The sequence below is a fragment of the Staurois parvus genome, unplaced genomic scaffold (genome assembly GCF_062004578.1).
Source record: "Staurois parvus isolate SC_StPar_1 unplaced genomic scaffold, SC_StPar_1.0 ptg000131l, whole genome shotgun sequence".
NCBI classification, from domain to species: Eukaryota; Metazoa; Chordata; class Amphibia; order Anura; family Ranidae; genus Staurois; species Staurois parvus.
Window position 1 is genome coordinate 8,453,338 of NW_028317927.1, and position 13,648 is coordinate 8,466,985.

General features: G+C 40.5%; 1 protein-coding gene across 1 annotated transcript in view; it reads left to right on the forward strand.

The window, feature by feature from the left end:
• Positions 1-13,648, forward strand: part of EIF2A (eukaryotic translation initiation factor 2A) — a 73,861-nt gene that overhangs the window by 31,567 nt on the left and 28,646 nt on the right. Inside the window, exons 9-11 of the mRNA XM_089672592.1 lie at positions 2,770-2,886; positions 3,571-4,142; positions 13,160-13,270. Of these exons, the coding sequence (XP_089528718.1) occupies positions 2,770-2,886; positions 3,571-4,142; positions 13,160-13,270 (800 nt within the window). The remainder of the gene's footprint in view (positions 1-2,769; positions 2,887-3,570; positions 4,143-13,159; positions 13,271-13,648) is intronic.

Genomic DNA, 13,648 nt, shown 5'->3' on the forward strand with positions numbered 1-13,648 from the left:
GCAGTGTGCATAAGGTCTAATTGGGACAAGTACAAATTTGCCTTTATATAAATATTATCAAAAGCATTGTAGATATACATGAAAATATGATCAGTTTAAAGCAAACCTGTGCCCATGCCGGGCAAAGTATCTGGTCTGTTTTTGATGCTCCCAGCCCCAGCAACACATATGGGGTAGATTTACTAAAACTGGAGCACGCAAAATCTGGAGCAGCTCTGCATAGAAACCAATCGGCTTCCAAATTTTATTGTCAAAGCTTAATTGAAAAAGCTGAAGTTACCATGGCTACCATGCACAGCTGCACCAGATTCTGAGTGCTCTAGTTTTAGTAAATTTCCCCCCTACTAACCTTTATTTGACTTCCCCGCTGCTCCATTAAGCCACCAGGAGTAAGAAAGGAAGCGTTATGGTAATATAACAATATAAAATAAATATTACCAAATGCATTTGTATTAAAAGTTATCTATGTATAGTTTGCAGTCTTATATGTAGATGAAGGCAGCCATATTTGTTCTTGTTCAAAGGTTTTTATTGAGAAAACAGCATTTACAGTAGCAATAAAGCCCTAAGGGTGCGATACATACAGTAAGTAGAACTTATCCAAAAAGCAATAAAGTGTGTAATTGGGGGGAGAAAAAGCCAAATAAACATACATACTCACTTAGATGGCTGAAGCATCGATCTAATGCTGCAGCTCTCCCCAGCTGGCCTTAAGACCGAGAACTGAGCAATCACATGGCCGCTGGTCGTTCAGTTCTCAGGCTTCACTGAGCAGTGTGGTGGCTGTCAATCACTAGCCCTTTGCTCTGTGAAGGGGGTGGGAGTGGTTGGCTCAAGCTCTCAGTAGCACACTGAAAGGCTGAGCCAGCTGCCGGCCAGACATCTGGGCAAATCTGGACATTATTGTTGTGATCCCTGCAGGGCCTGGAATGGCTCTGTGATGTTAGCCAACAGCGGACTTTGCCTGTTGCCAGCTGAATCTTAAGTCACTGGAGTGCAGAAATAAGTATACTCCTGTGACCCACAAGAGAAGTATGGCCAAAATAGTTTTGGCCATAGTTTATGTTTCGAGTGTGGTATAAAAGGTAGCCTGGGGACCATGGTGTTTCAGTGCTTAATAGGAGAACAGAAAAACAGCATATATCGGAACATAGGTTCCCACTTATGCCAACAATATAACCTATCAAGTGTTACAAGGACAGAAGGAGGGGGGGAGAAGGGGAGTGGAAAGAGGAGGGGTAGAGGGGGAAGGGGATCCCAGTGTGTCAGTGGGTGGAGCCAAGATAATCAAACAGGCAAAGAAAACCAAAATCAAGTAATCAGGATTCTAACGGGTGAGTCAAAGCTCAGTGGAAGGAAATGATCAATCCATGGTTGCCATAATGCAGTATAAGGACCCTACCTTGCAACGCGGCTTCAGTTGTAGCGTTGATCGTCACTTAGGTGATCCTATGTTTTTTGTTTCAACAAGGCACAAGTGAGGGGTTTCCAGGCACTAGAAAACGTTTGCTTGGCCACAATTGTGAAACCATATGTGTTTATTACGTATACAGGCTGTGCTTGTGTGATTTACTGTTCTGTCTTAATATAAAACTCCACTCAGATGTGGTTATATCATAACTGATTTTATCGCAGCACTTATTAGCAGGGATCTAAATAAGTGCAAGAAGGGGGCAGGAGAGGAGCAGTGTATACAGAGAGGCTCCCTCACTGGCTGTCACTATATGTCAGTGCCGGTTTTTAAATGCAATTGCCGCTTTTTTTTTTTATATTCACTATAGCTCAGATAATGAGCTGTCACTTTAACAAGAGCTAATGGAAACTTTGTTTCTTTTAGCTCTGGGAAAGAAACTAAAAAGAAATACTGTTTCATTTAGCTTGGGGAAAGTGACAGCTTATTTTCTGAGCTACAGTGAAGAAAGAAAAAGCTGGTAAATACATTTAAAAACCGGCACTGACATATAGTGCCAGCTAGTCACTGTATACGCTCCTCCTCTCCTGCCTTTCTCTGCCCCCCATCACATCTGCAGTACACACAGTCCCCTGTATCTGCAAAATTTTTCCTATCGGCAAAATGCCGATAAGGCTATGTTTCAGTGGCCGAAATTTCTGTGCATCCCTAGTACATAGCGTATTGTAACAAATCATTGAAACCAGAACAATATTAAGGATTAAAACACATTTTTTAAATGCAAGCATTCTAATATTTGGAAAGTGTCATGCATGGCATGAAACAGCCTGTTACCTACCATTAAATGCAGAGGTATCCAGTGACCGTTTGCAGAATGGGAAGGCTAGCACTTGAATTTCACTGCTTATTTCAGTTCCTTGGGTTTTGGGGCATCCAGGGTGATGAGAGAATAGATAAAGGTTACATGTAGGTACTCTAGTGTCTGCATTTCAATTATAATGTCAGTGAAGGTAGTTTTATGTACCGGCAGGTTTACGTTAAATACTACAGTAGTGTTCAAATCTTTCGGCTACAATATCCTCCAGCAACCTGTCATTGCTAGTGTTTACGAGGTAATTAATTTAAAATGTCTTGATGCTTTTCTTAGTCTACCATATTAGCAGTTTGCTGCATTGCTGTAGCTTGTTTCATTGTTCTGCTGGTGGGATTGTACAGTTGTATAAGGGTTTAGCAAGACAAGAAATAAATGTTGTTATAAAAGATAACTATGCTTAATCTTTTCTGCCAGGTCATTTTAGGCTCCATTACTTCCTTCTCGTCTCACCTTAAAACACTGTGTTATGTTTCTTATGTAACAGCTACTGCGGTACTAGTCACTGCCAGCACTGACGTGGACAAAACAGGAGCCTCTTACTATGGGGAGCAGACACTGCACTACATTGCAGTAAATGGGGAAAGTGCTGTTGTGCAGTTACGTAAGTGTAATAACCCAACTTTTTTGATGAACTTAATTCTGTTCAATATGTTCATGTGAAAAGAGACAAGGAAGGAAGCCAGTTAGGCATACTAAACTCAGAACTAAACTCTCCTATCCTTTACAGCAGGGGTAGGGAATTAAAATCCATGGAGGTCTGATCAGTAAAACGTTCTTCCAGCAGAGGTCCAAAAATCGCATGCTTGTCCAGTGACTCGGATCCTTCACATCATGGCCACCTCTCCTCTTATATCACAATCCTGTTCTTACATCAGTATCCTCTGCCCCTTTACACCAGTGTTCTGAACCCCCATTCACATCACCACCCCTGCAGTAGTGTCCTCTGCCTCTCTCACATCACCCTCCCACAGTAGTGTGCTCTGCAACCTTCCACCTTCACATCACCCCACCCCCCCCACACACACACAGACACACACATACACAGTAGTGTGCTGTGCCCCCCTCACACACACAGCAGTCACCCCCAACCCCGCCCCCCCCCCCCCCCCGCCAAATAGAAAAAATAAATATATATTTATAAAAAATGTTTGCCTTTATATACATTTTTAATTCACAGCAGAATTGTGTTGCATAGATATTTGTATGCTGGTTTCAGTTTTTAAAAACCAGTATTGGTTGAAATGTTGAAATGTAATTTTCTACTCTTTCTGTTTTCCTTTTCCAGCAAAAAATGGTCCCATTTATGATGTAGTGTGGAACAAAAATTCAACAGAATTTTGTGTTGTTTATGGTTTTATGCCAGCCAAAGCTACTGTTTTCAACCTAAAATGTGATCCCATTTTCGATTTTGGAACTGGCCCTCGGAATGCTGCCTTCTACAGCCCACAAGGACACATATTGGTACTAGCTGGGTTTGGTAACCTGAGGGGCCAAATGGAAGTATGGGACATCAAAAATTACAAACTTATTTCCAAGCCAACAGCTTCTGATGCAACCTATTTTGCCTGGTGTCCTAATGGGGAACATATTGTCACTGCTACCTGTTCTCCAAGATTGCGAGTTGGCAATGGTTATAAGATCTGGCACTACACAGGTTCTATATTACATCAATATGATGTACCAGACAATACAGAACTGTGGCAGGTGTCCTGGCAGCCATTTACAGATGGGGTCTTTCCAGCAAAGCCCATTATTTATCAGCCCGTACCTGGAGAAATACCAGCAGAGGAGAGCAAACCAGCTCAAGCATACAGGCCACCAGCACTGAGGAACAAGCCTGTCACTAGTTATAAGCTGGTAAGTATCAGTAGTCTACTTCTGATCTTTTTGTAGGATATATAGATATACAGTGGCTAAAATAAGTATTGAACACGTCACCATTTTTCTTGGTAAATTTATTTCTAAAGGTGCTATTGACATGAAATTTTCATCACATGTCGGTAACAACCCATGCAACCCATACACACAAAGAAACCAAAACAAATAAGTTCAGAAATTAAGTTATGTGTAATAAAATGGAATGACACAGGGAGAAAGTATTGAACACATGAAGAAAGGGAGGTGTAAAAAGACATGGAAAGCCAAGACACCAGCTGAAATCTATCCGTAACTATAAAGCAATCCTGCCCCTTGTCAGTGCAAATTAATATCAGCTGGCCTATAAAAAGGTGTCTCAGAAACCTTTCATGATGGGTAAAAGCAAGGAGCTCTCTCAAGACCTTCGCAACCTTACTGTTTCAAAACATACTGATGGCATAAGATTACAGAAGGATGTACAGTTTGATGTATTATAAAATGGAATGACACAGGGAAAAAGTATTGAACATGCTAACTGAAATTTAATACTTTTTAATTTATTACATTTTTAATCATTTCCAAACTTCTGAATGTTCCAATGAGCACTGTTGGGGCTATAATCAGGAAGTGGAAAGAACATCATTTCACCATAAACCGGCCATGACCAGGTGCTCCTCGCAAGATTTCTGACAGTGAAAAGAAGCGTTGTCCAAAAGCCAAGGACCACTTGTGGAAAACTTCAGAAAGACCTTGAATTAGCAGGTACAATTGTTTAAAAGAAAACCATAAGTAATGCACTCAACCGCCATTGCCTGTATGCACGCTCACCACACAACATTTCATTGCTGAAGAACAAGCATGTTAAACCTCATAGAAAGTTTGCTGCACATTTAGACAAGCCTGTGAAATACTGGGGGAATATAGTCTGGTCAGATGAGACCAAATTTGAACTTTTTGGATGTCATAATACACGCCATGTTTGGAGGACAAATGGCACTGCACGTCACCCAAAAACACCAAAAAATGTACCAAGACATTCTTGATAACAATTTGCTGCCATCTACCAGGATGATGAAGATGAAATGATGGTGGACTTTTCAGTAAGACAATGATCCCAACTGCAGAGCCAAGGAAACTCTCAATTGGTTTCAAAGAAAGGAAATAAAGCAGCTAGAATGGCCCAGCCAATCACCTGACTTGAATCCAACAGAAAATCTATGGAAAGAACTAAAGATAAGAGTTCAAAGAAGAGGCCCAAGGAACCTTCAAGATTTGAAGACTGTTTGTGTGAAAGAATGGGCCAAAATCACACCTGAGCAATGCATGCGACTAGTTTCTCCATACAGGAGGCGTCTTAAAGCTGTCATTCCCAACAAAGGATTTTGTGCAAAGTATTAAATTTCAGTTAGCATGTTCAATACTTTTTCCCTGTGTCATTCGATTTTATTATACATAACTTAAATTCTAAACGTATTTGTTTTGGTTTCTTTGTATGTATGGATTGCATGGGTTGTTAGCGACATGTGGTGTAACTTTCATGTCAATAGCATCGTTAGAAATAGATTTACGTAGAAAAATGGTGACTTGTTCAGTATTTATTTCAGTGTGTGTATGTGTTTGTGTGTATGTGTATATATATATATATATATATATATATATATATATATATATATGTATATATTTTATCATTGTTATGTAAGTAGCTTAATTTGACCTGGTAGAAGCCTCTTGCAATTTCTGTACAGGAAAGCTCAGACTGTCATAGGTAGAAGCTACACAAGGAGCCAGTAGACATGTATTGAATTGAAACCACTTGATGTGAACAAAATGCACAGGGCAGAAGTCCTAAAAGTGGTGAAGGTTGGTGATTTTCATTGATGCAGGTAGTAATTTATGCAAATATTTTTGAGTGTTCTCTTAATGACATTAGAGCGAGCACACCGGAATCTCTTGTTTGAGGATAACACAGAGTTATTACCTTAAGGACTTCAGCCTGCCTAATGTCTTGCAATACTGGATTAGGAGAATTTGTTTGCTGTGGCCCAGCATAGACTGTCAGGGACTTCTGTGACATTTTGATATGTAAGGGATTCTAGTTCTTATTCACAAACCAAATAGATTTAATTGATGCAAGTATTAGACTTGCTATAGTGAGTTTTCCAATAATCTAGGTAGGCAGATTACTATGTGTACAGAATAAGGGACACTTGACACAACTCAGTAGCACAGATGAGGAAGAATACAGCACTTTCTAGTACAACAAAAATGTACACATTTATAGCATATAATTAATGATTTCTTGACTGCCTGTTACTAGAAATGACAAAGGTTATCAAGATGGTGCATCTGGGTTTACACCTTCCTAACTCCTGATCAACTACTTTTAATGGATGAATAGTTGTTACCTATGGTAAACCATGAATATGGTTACCATTGTCATCACAGCTTCTCTTTTTAGTTTTCATATAGCAGTTCTTATACATTACATGTATATGATCAATCCAATTTCCTTTCACAAGCCAGCCTTGTGATGAGTAGACTTCAGCCCTGTGCCTAAGTTTTTTTTTTTTTCACCTGTTTTACAGTATACTTGCTATATGTTGTTAATGACACACCATCATGAGAGATTAGCGAAGGCTTCCATTACTAAGAATGATGGTTCTCTCATTGTGATTATATTTCTTTGACTTCAGTGCTGTCTGAGTTGCTGACAAGTATGGAGATAAGAAGTTCTGACCATTTTCTGATACTCATATACCTCATACTTGTTCTGCAACTGTGACTGAGCTATACCAAAGAGAGTTACAACCGGGCATCTAGCATTTTCAGTAGGCCTGCACTTGCAGCCATATACTTTTCTCTTAACAAAGTAACTTTAATGCTGTCAGTTATATTACATTTTCTTTCATGTCATTTTATGATTTATTCACTTCACTTTGACAAACCCTGGTTGTTTCTGCCAGTACCAAATTAAAAAAGAAAAAAGCGCCACTTACAAAAAACACCAAAGTGTCAGCAGCATATCCCACCCAAAATAAATTTTGGCAACAATAATCCAAATTAAAAGGTATGCGCTAATAACAAACTTATACAAAAGTGTATGTCATCATCCAAAAAACATTAGTGTTTTAAATAAATTATAGTGTCCAAACATAAATTAGTGTCCAAAAAAATATATATATCTTCAGTGACTTGAACCAATTGTGAGAAATCCACCACCAAAGGAGATTAAATAAACTCACCAGAGCTAATGGCTGGTCAGATTATAAACCAGCAACAGCGCTTGTGCTCTGGGAGCAATGAACCCGATGTCCAAATAGATATGGTGATGTTTCAGATACTTCCAGATAATAATCACAGCCAAACAACTTTGCAGCCCAAGCTCTTATGATGAACTTCTCCACTCTTTCTCATACCTCCATGAGAGCATGCAGTACACTCAGGGACAAAAAAGAGAACATAATGGTGCAATACGTTTTTTCATTTATCTCTTTAATAAAAAAGGTATAAGGAAACTCACAAACAAGGTGTCCAACAGACACCAGCTTCAATCGCAAAAAAGGGTTGAGATACAGTTAACGCTCACCGCAGATCTCTTCCATACAGCACAGACCAGCAAGGCTCTCTAACGTCCACATCAAATAGGCTACGCCCAACCGGTTTCGTCACACCGACGTCATCAAGGGGCGGTACCGCCCCTTGATGACGTCGGTGTGACGAAACCGGTTGGGCGTAGCCTATTTGATGTGGACGTTAGAGAGCCTTGCTGGTCTGTGCTGTATGGAAGAGATCTGCGGTGAGCGTTAACTGTATCTCAACCCTTTTTTGCGATTGAAGCTGGTGTCTGTTGGACACCTTGTTTGTGAGTTTCCTTATACCTTTTTTATTAAAGAGATAAATGAAAAAATGTATTGCACCATTATGTTCTCTTTTTTGTCCCTGAGTGTACTGCATGCTCTCATGGAGGTATGAGAAAGAGTGGAGAAGTTCATCATAAGAGCTTGGGCTGCAAAGTTGTTTGGCTGTGATTATTATCTGGAAGTATCTGAAACATCACCATATCTATTTGGACATCGGGTTCATTGCTCCCAGAGCACAAGCGCTGTTGCTGGTTTATAATCTGACCAGCCATTAGCTCTGGTGAGTTTATTTAACCATTAGCCGCCCGGCCAATGGCCGTTTGGTGGCTTGAAATGCGCTCCTAAATTCCGGGTGCACGCCATTTGGCGTGCTACCGCACATGCGCAGTTTGCGGCACAGCAGAGCGGCACAGCAGAGCGGCGCAGCAGCGGGATCTGTCACGGGCCGTGCACCTCGGACACGGCCGATGACAGATCCGAGTACCGGCTCCCATAGCTGGTACCATGTGACCTGCTGTGACCAATCACAGCAGGTCACATGATAGTTGTATACAATGGATGGCTTCATTCATGATGCCATCCATTGTATACTAGTGCCTAGCTGTGAATGGTCACAGCAGGTCACATGCACATGTCATGTGATTAGCTGTGACCAAATCACAGCTAAGCACAAAAAAAAAAAAAAAAAAAAAAAAAAGCTGAATGAATCGATTTCATTCAGCTAAATGCTTGCTTATAGCAAAGTAATTCTTTGCTATAAGCAAACTGTGTATAAAAAAAAAACAAAAACAAATACTGATCACTCCCCCAAAGTAGTACAATGTTACTATGGTAACATTGTACTACTTTGGTCATAGTAAACTATGAAAAAAAAATCTTTAAAAAAATGTAATAAAAAATTAAATATAATAAAAAAATAAAAAAAAATATATATATATTTTTTTTTCATACTGTCACCAGTCAGTGTCCATGTTCACTGCCATGCCAGTTATATGAAGACGCTGTACTGCACTGGTGACAGTATGTAAAAAAAAAAAAAATAGTGAAAATAATTTTTTAAATTTTTTCATTTTCTGAAAAATTATGACAAAAAAATACAACTTCAAAAAACTCGCCATGCCTCTTATGAAGTACGTCGGACTGTCTACTCTGCAAAAAGGGGTCATTTGGGGATATCTGTACTATTCTGACATTCATGGACCTCAAGAAATTAGATTGGCTGTCAGTACTTCAGGATTGATCAATATTCAGATCTATACCATAGTTTGTGAACTCTATAACTTTCCTACAAACTAAAAAATACATCCTAATTTGGGTTATTTTCACCAAAGACATGTAGCAGAATACATCTCGGCCTAAATTTATGAAGAACAATTATTTATTTGTAAACTTTTATAACAGAAACAAAGAAAAATGTGGTTTTTTTTCAAAATTTTTGGTCTTTTTTTGTTAGCAAAAAATAAAAACCCCAGCGGTGATTAAATACCACCAAAAGAAAGCTCTAGTTGTGTGAAGAAAATGATAAAATTTTAGTTTGGGTACAGTGTTGTATGACCGCGCAATTGTCATTCAAAGTGTGAGAGCGCTGAAACCTGAAAAATGGCCTGGGCAGGAAGGTGTAAAATCACACGGTATTGAAACGGTTAATCTCCTTTGGTGGTGGATTTCTCACAATTGGTTCAAGTCACTGAAGATATATATATTTTTTTGGACACTAATTTATGTTTGGGCACTATAATTTATTTAAAACACTAATGTTTTTTGGATGATGACATACACTTTTGTATAAGTTTGTTATTAGCGCATACCTTTTAATTTGGATTATTGTTTCTGCCAGTAGCAAGCCGTAGAAGAAAGTATATTCAGTAGAGCTCTGATAAATCAAAATTAAAATCTAACTTTTTTTGTTTTGAATAGGCAAGACAAAATTTGTCTCAGGTCTTTGTTTCCATTTGTCATCATATTGGGGAGAATTGTCCTTGCTTCCGCTCCCTGTGATGCCCTTGCAAAAAATTGAGTGGTGGGCGAGGGGGGTTAGTAGGTGGCACTGGGACAGGCAGATTCATATAGCAATAACACCATAGCCTATAACCTAAACCTTTTAAAAGAAGCTGGCTTCCTTGATGTTTGCTACTTAGAACCCGTATTAAAAGTGTAGAAATACATAGCTGTCAGTAGAATCTATGCCCCTTCCTCATGTAAATCCCACCCTGCACTGGCAGCTGGAGGACATTCCTTTTATTGGTTTAACTCCTTGGTGGCCAACCTGCAGCCAGAGAGCGTCTTATTATATGTGTCCCTTTTGATGTTGGGGGCCACTGTTGAGGCCTTCCATACCTCATAAGTTGACAAATACTTGTTTAAGGTCTGCTTTAAAGAAAATCTTCAAGAGCATAAACATAGTGCAGCATCAGAATGCAGATGTCTGGCAGTGTGTGTTTGTCCATTTTATTTGACCCATCCAATGCTATAGTAGCCCAAAATCCCAGACAACTGTAACATGCTGATTTTTAGAATTCTTGGTAGTGTTGTTAACTGCCCCCTCCTGCATGTTCCTTTTGGCCAGTAAAGCCACCGATCATAGTTAAAAGTAGGCAGGTTTATGGGTGCCCTTGTTATGCAGCTTTCTTAGTTGCCAGTTCTGCCTTCCTCCTGATCCATATCATTGACCTATTACTGTAACTGCTTGCCTTGCCAACCTGTAAGGCTCAGAATGCTATTAAAAGGTATATCTACAGGTTTGCTTTAAACGATAAGTTCACCTTTTCAGGCAGAATTTCACTTTAGATAATAAATAGAAGCGTTTTCGAATGCCATTTCTAGCCCAGCCATCCCAATATCTCTCTCTTACCTCATCCACTGCAGGTTTAGATTTTTCAGTTTACTTGAATGTTTGAATAGATTTTCAGGTTGCATCATTTCCTAGATGATATCTCAGCATTCACTTCCTAGGCCATCTCCCAGAAGTCTTCACTTCCTTGTTGCATCACAGAAGAGGGTGTGATAGGGTGTGTTCACCACTCTGAACCACAACTCCCTCATTACAATACTACCTTCCTCCCATTAGCTTGTAGTACAAGGGCCTGTCTGATTTGGTACCAATTGAATAGGTTGTTCAGGTGTGTCCTCCTATTCCATATCTCTGGTAAATGTAAAGGAAATTGTACAGACATTGTACAATCAGATTGCATAGTGTATGTCTGTCTTTACACAAGTACATAGGAGGGAGTGGATGGAGGCACTCAATTGTCAGGCCCCATTCACATCTCCACGTAGTGAAGACTCACATTCCTGCATGCATTTGTTTTGGGTGTTTTGGAGCTTTTTCACTTGTCATGCATAGGGTAGCCCATTCAGTGGAACAGGCTGCCATACTTGCAACAATCACCCTAGAAAAGCTCCAGAACTATTTTTGGAGCAAAGCACGTTGTGCTACCGCAGTTTTTGGTGTTTTCCAAACTTAAGGTGCCTTTAACATGTAAGGACAACACAAACACAATGCATATTTGCATTGTGTTTCTGAAATGCATGGCAAAGCACGCATTTTCTGTGCCGTTTGCCATGCATTCAGAAACACGCAGATGTGAATGGAGCCTCATTGTTCTTGTGTAAACGCACCAAATTCACTTTTAGGCCCCATTCACACCAAGAGTAGTGGGAGCATGTTTTTTTGGCTTGTTTTTCCAGTGACACACATAGGGCAGCCTGTTGATTTCAATGGGCTGCGCTACACGTGGCAAAGTAGCTCATGGGATATTTTAACATGAGGCGTGTTGCACATTTTTTACTGTGCATTTTGCTGCATTTGTCACCAGTTTTTTCATGTGGCAAAATGTGTGCTTGTTTCTGTGTTTGATGTGCCATTACCAATTAATGACATTGAGAGCACAACTTTGGAAATTTAGGTGTATAAATGTGGCCATACATTATACAATCTGATTGTACGATCTCCTTTAAATTTACCAAAACTATATAGTAGGAGGACACACCATCTATCCAATCACTTTATATCCATTCAAGCAGGCCCTTGCACTACAACAGGGGTGTCCTGTGGGCTGCATGTGGCCCCAGGTAGTCTAGCATGCGTCCTGAGCCTGTCTGTAGAGACGGTGGGGTATTCAGGTAAATGCATGTGGGGAGAGATGCCGGGGATGCTGTGAAAAAAAAGTCGATGGGTGAAGGGTGTGTACGAATGAGGTCAGTGCAGGATGTGTGTTCTAATGAGATCAGCTGGTAATATGTTTCCAGCTCTTACTGGCTCCTCTGTTAACATTCCAGGAAGTGAAAAAGCCTTCTAAGAAATTTACCAAAGGCTAAGGTAAGGCCTTGTTCCCCAGATCAAAGAGAGCTTGTATATTTTTGCAACTTAGGTACATTAATTATGTCAGTGTCAGGCTAGGTTCACATATGTGCAGGTGGTGCCGCTGCGGATCTGCACAAAACCGGACCCGTGGGCAGGTGCCGTTAATTCTAATGGCACGCCGCCCGCACTGGAAATCGCAACCGTACTGGGAACCGAGGTTCCCGTGCGGGCTGCATTTTCAGAAGAGGTGCAGGGACTTCTTCCCTCTGTGTCCTGGGGCACAGGAGTCCAAATGAATGGGCTCTCGTGCCCACACAAAATGCGGCCCGCTGGAATGCGGATATGTGAACCAGGGGTAAATGTCATTACACATGGAAACCATGTATTTTTAAATATACTGTAAGCACTACTTTTTTTTACAGTAATTTAATAAACCTTTTATAATTACCAGCTCTGTGTAGTGTTATTGCACAGAATGGTCCTTGACCTCCTTTTCGCCTAAGCTCTTGGCTCCTCCTCTTCTCACACATGCAGGCACGCTCCCGAGCTGGGCTGTGTGCATTCGTAGATATACACACAGTACAGCTCGACCACACCCCTCAGCTCCCAATGGATTCAATTGCTTTCAGTGAAGTCTGTAAGAGCAGAGAGAAGGGAGAGAAGAGCTGCAGACAGGCACAGCGCTGGATCAGTGGCGGGCCCAGGTAAGTGTTTAGAGATGGCTGGGTGGGGGACAGGTATTGGAAAGCTTTTTACCTTAATCCAGAGAATGCAAAAAGGTTAAAAAGAAAAACTTTTGTCTTTAAAACCACTTTAACAAACGTTCATATAATTAAGTTTCTTTTCTTACACAGCATGAAGATGAGCCTCCACAAAGTGTGAAGCCTCAGTCTACTGAGAAACCCATGTCAAAAACAGCACTGAAAAACCAAAAGAAGAGAGAGGCGAAGAAAGCTGCCAAACAGGTATTACATATTGTCATTAGGCAGTATAGTCCTGTGCAGTCAGTACCAATTTGGCACATCACCTGAAGTGTTAATTTTGCATATAATCATGTTGCCTCCAAGTAAAATGGCAAGTGCACAAAACTGCTGAGTTGACTTTAAAAGAGAAACTTGGCCAAATGTCACAGCTTTTTTGGCTATGCTTCTCCGGCGGGTCACTTGCTCTTCTGTGACCAAGGTTTCATCTTAAAGCGAGCTATTGCCTGCTATCAGCTGATATCACAGATCTGCTCCAGGCTCTGGAAGGATCCTGACCGTATTGTTGAAATCCACCCAGCTGCCTGACGGACAGCTGGCTCTGACTCTCGGCACATGTCTGAAAGCATAAGCTATGTGCAG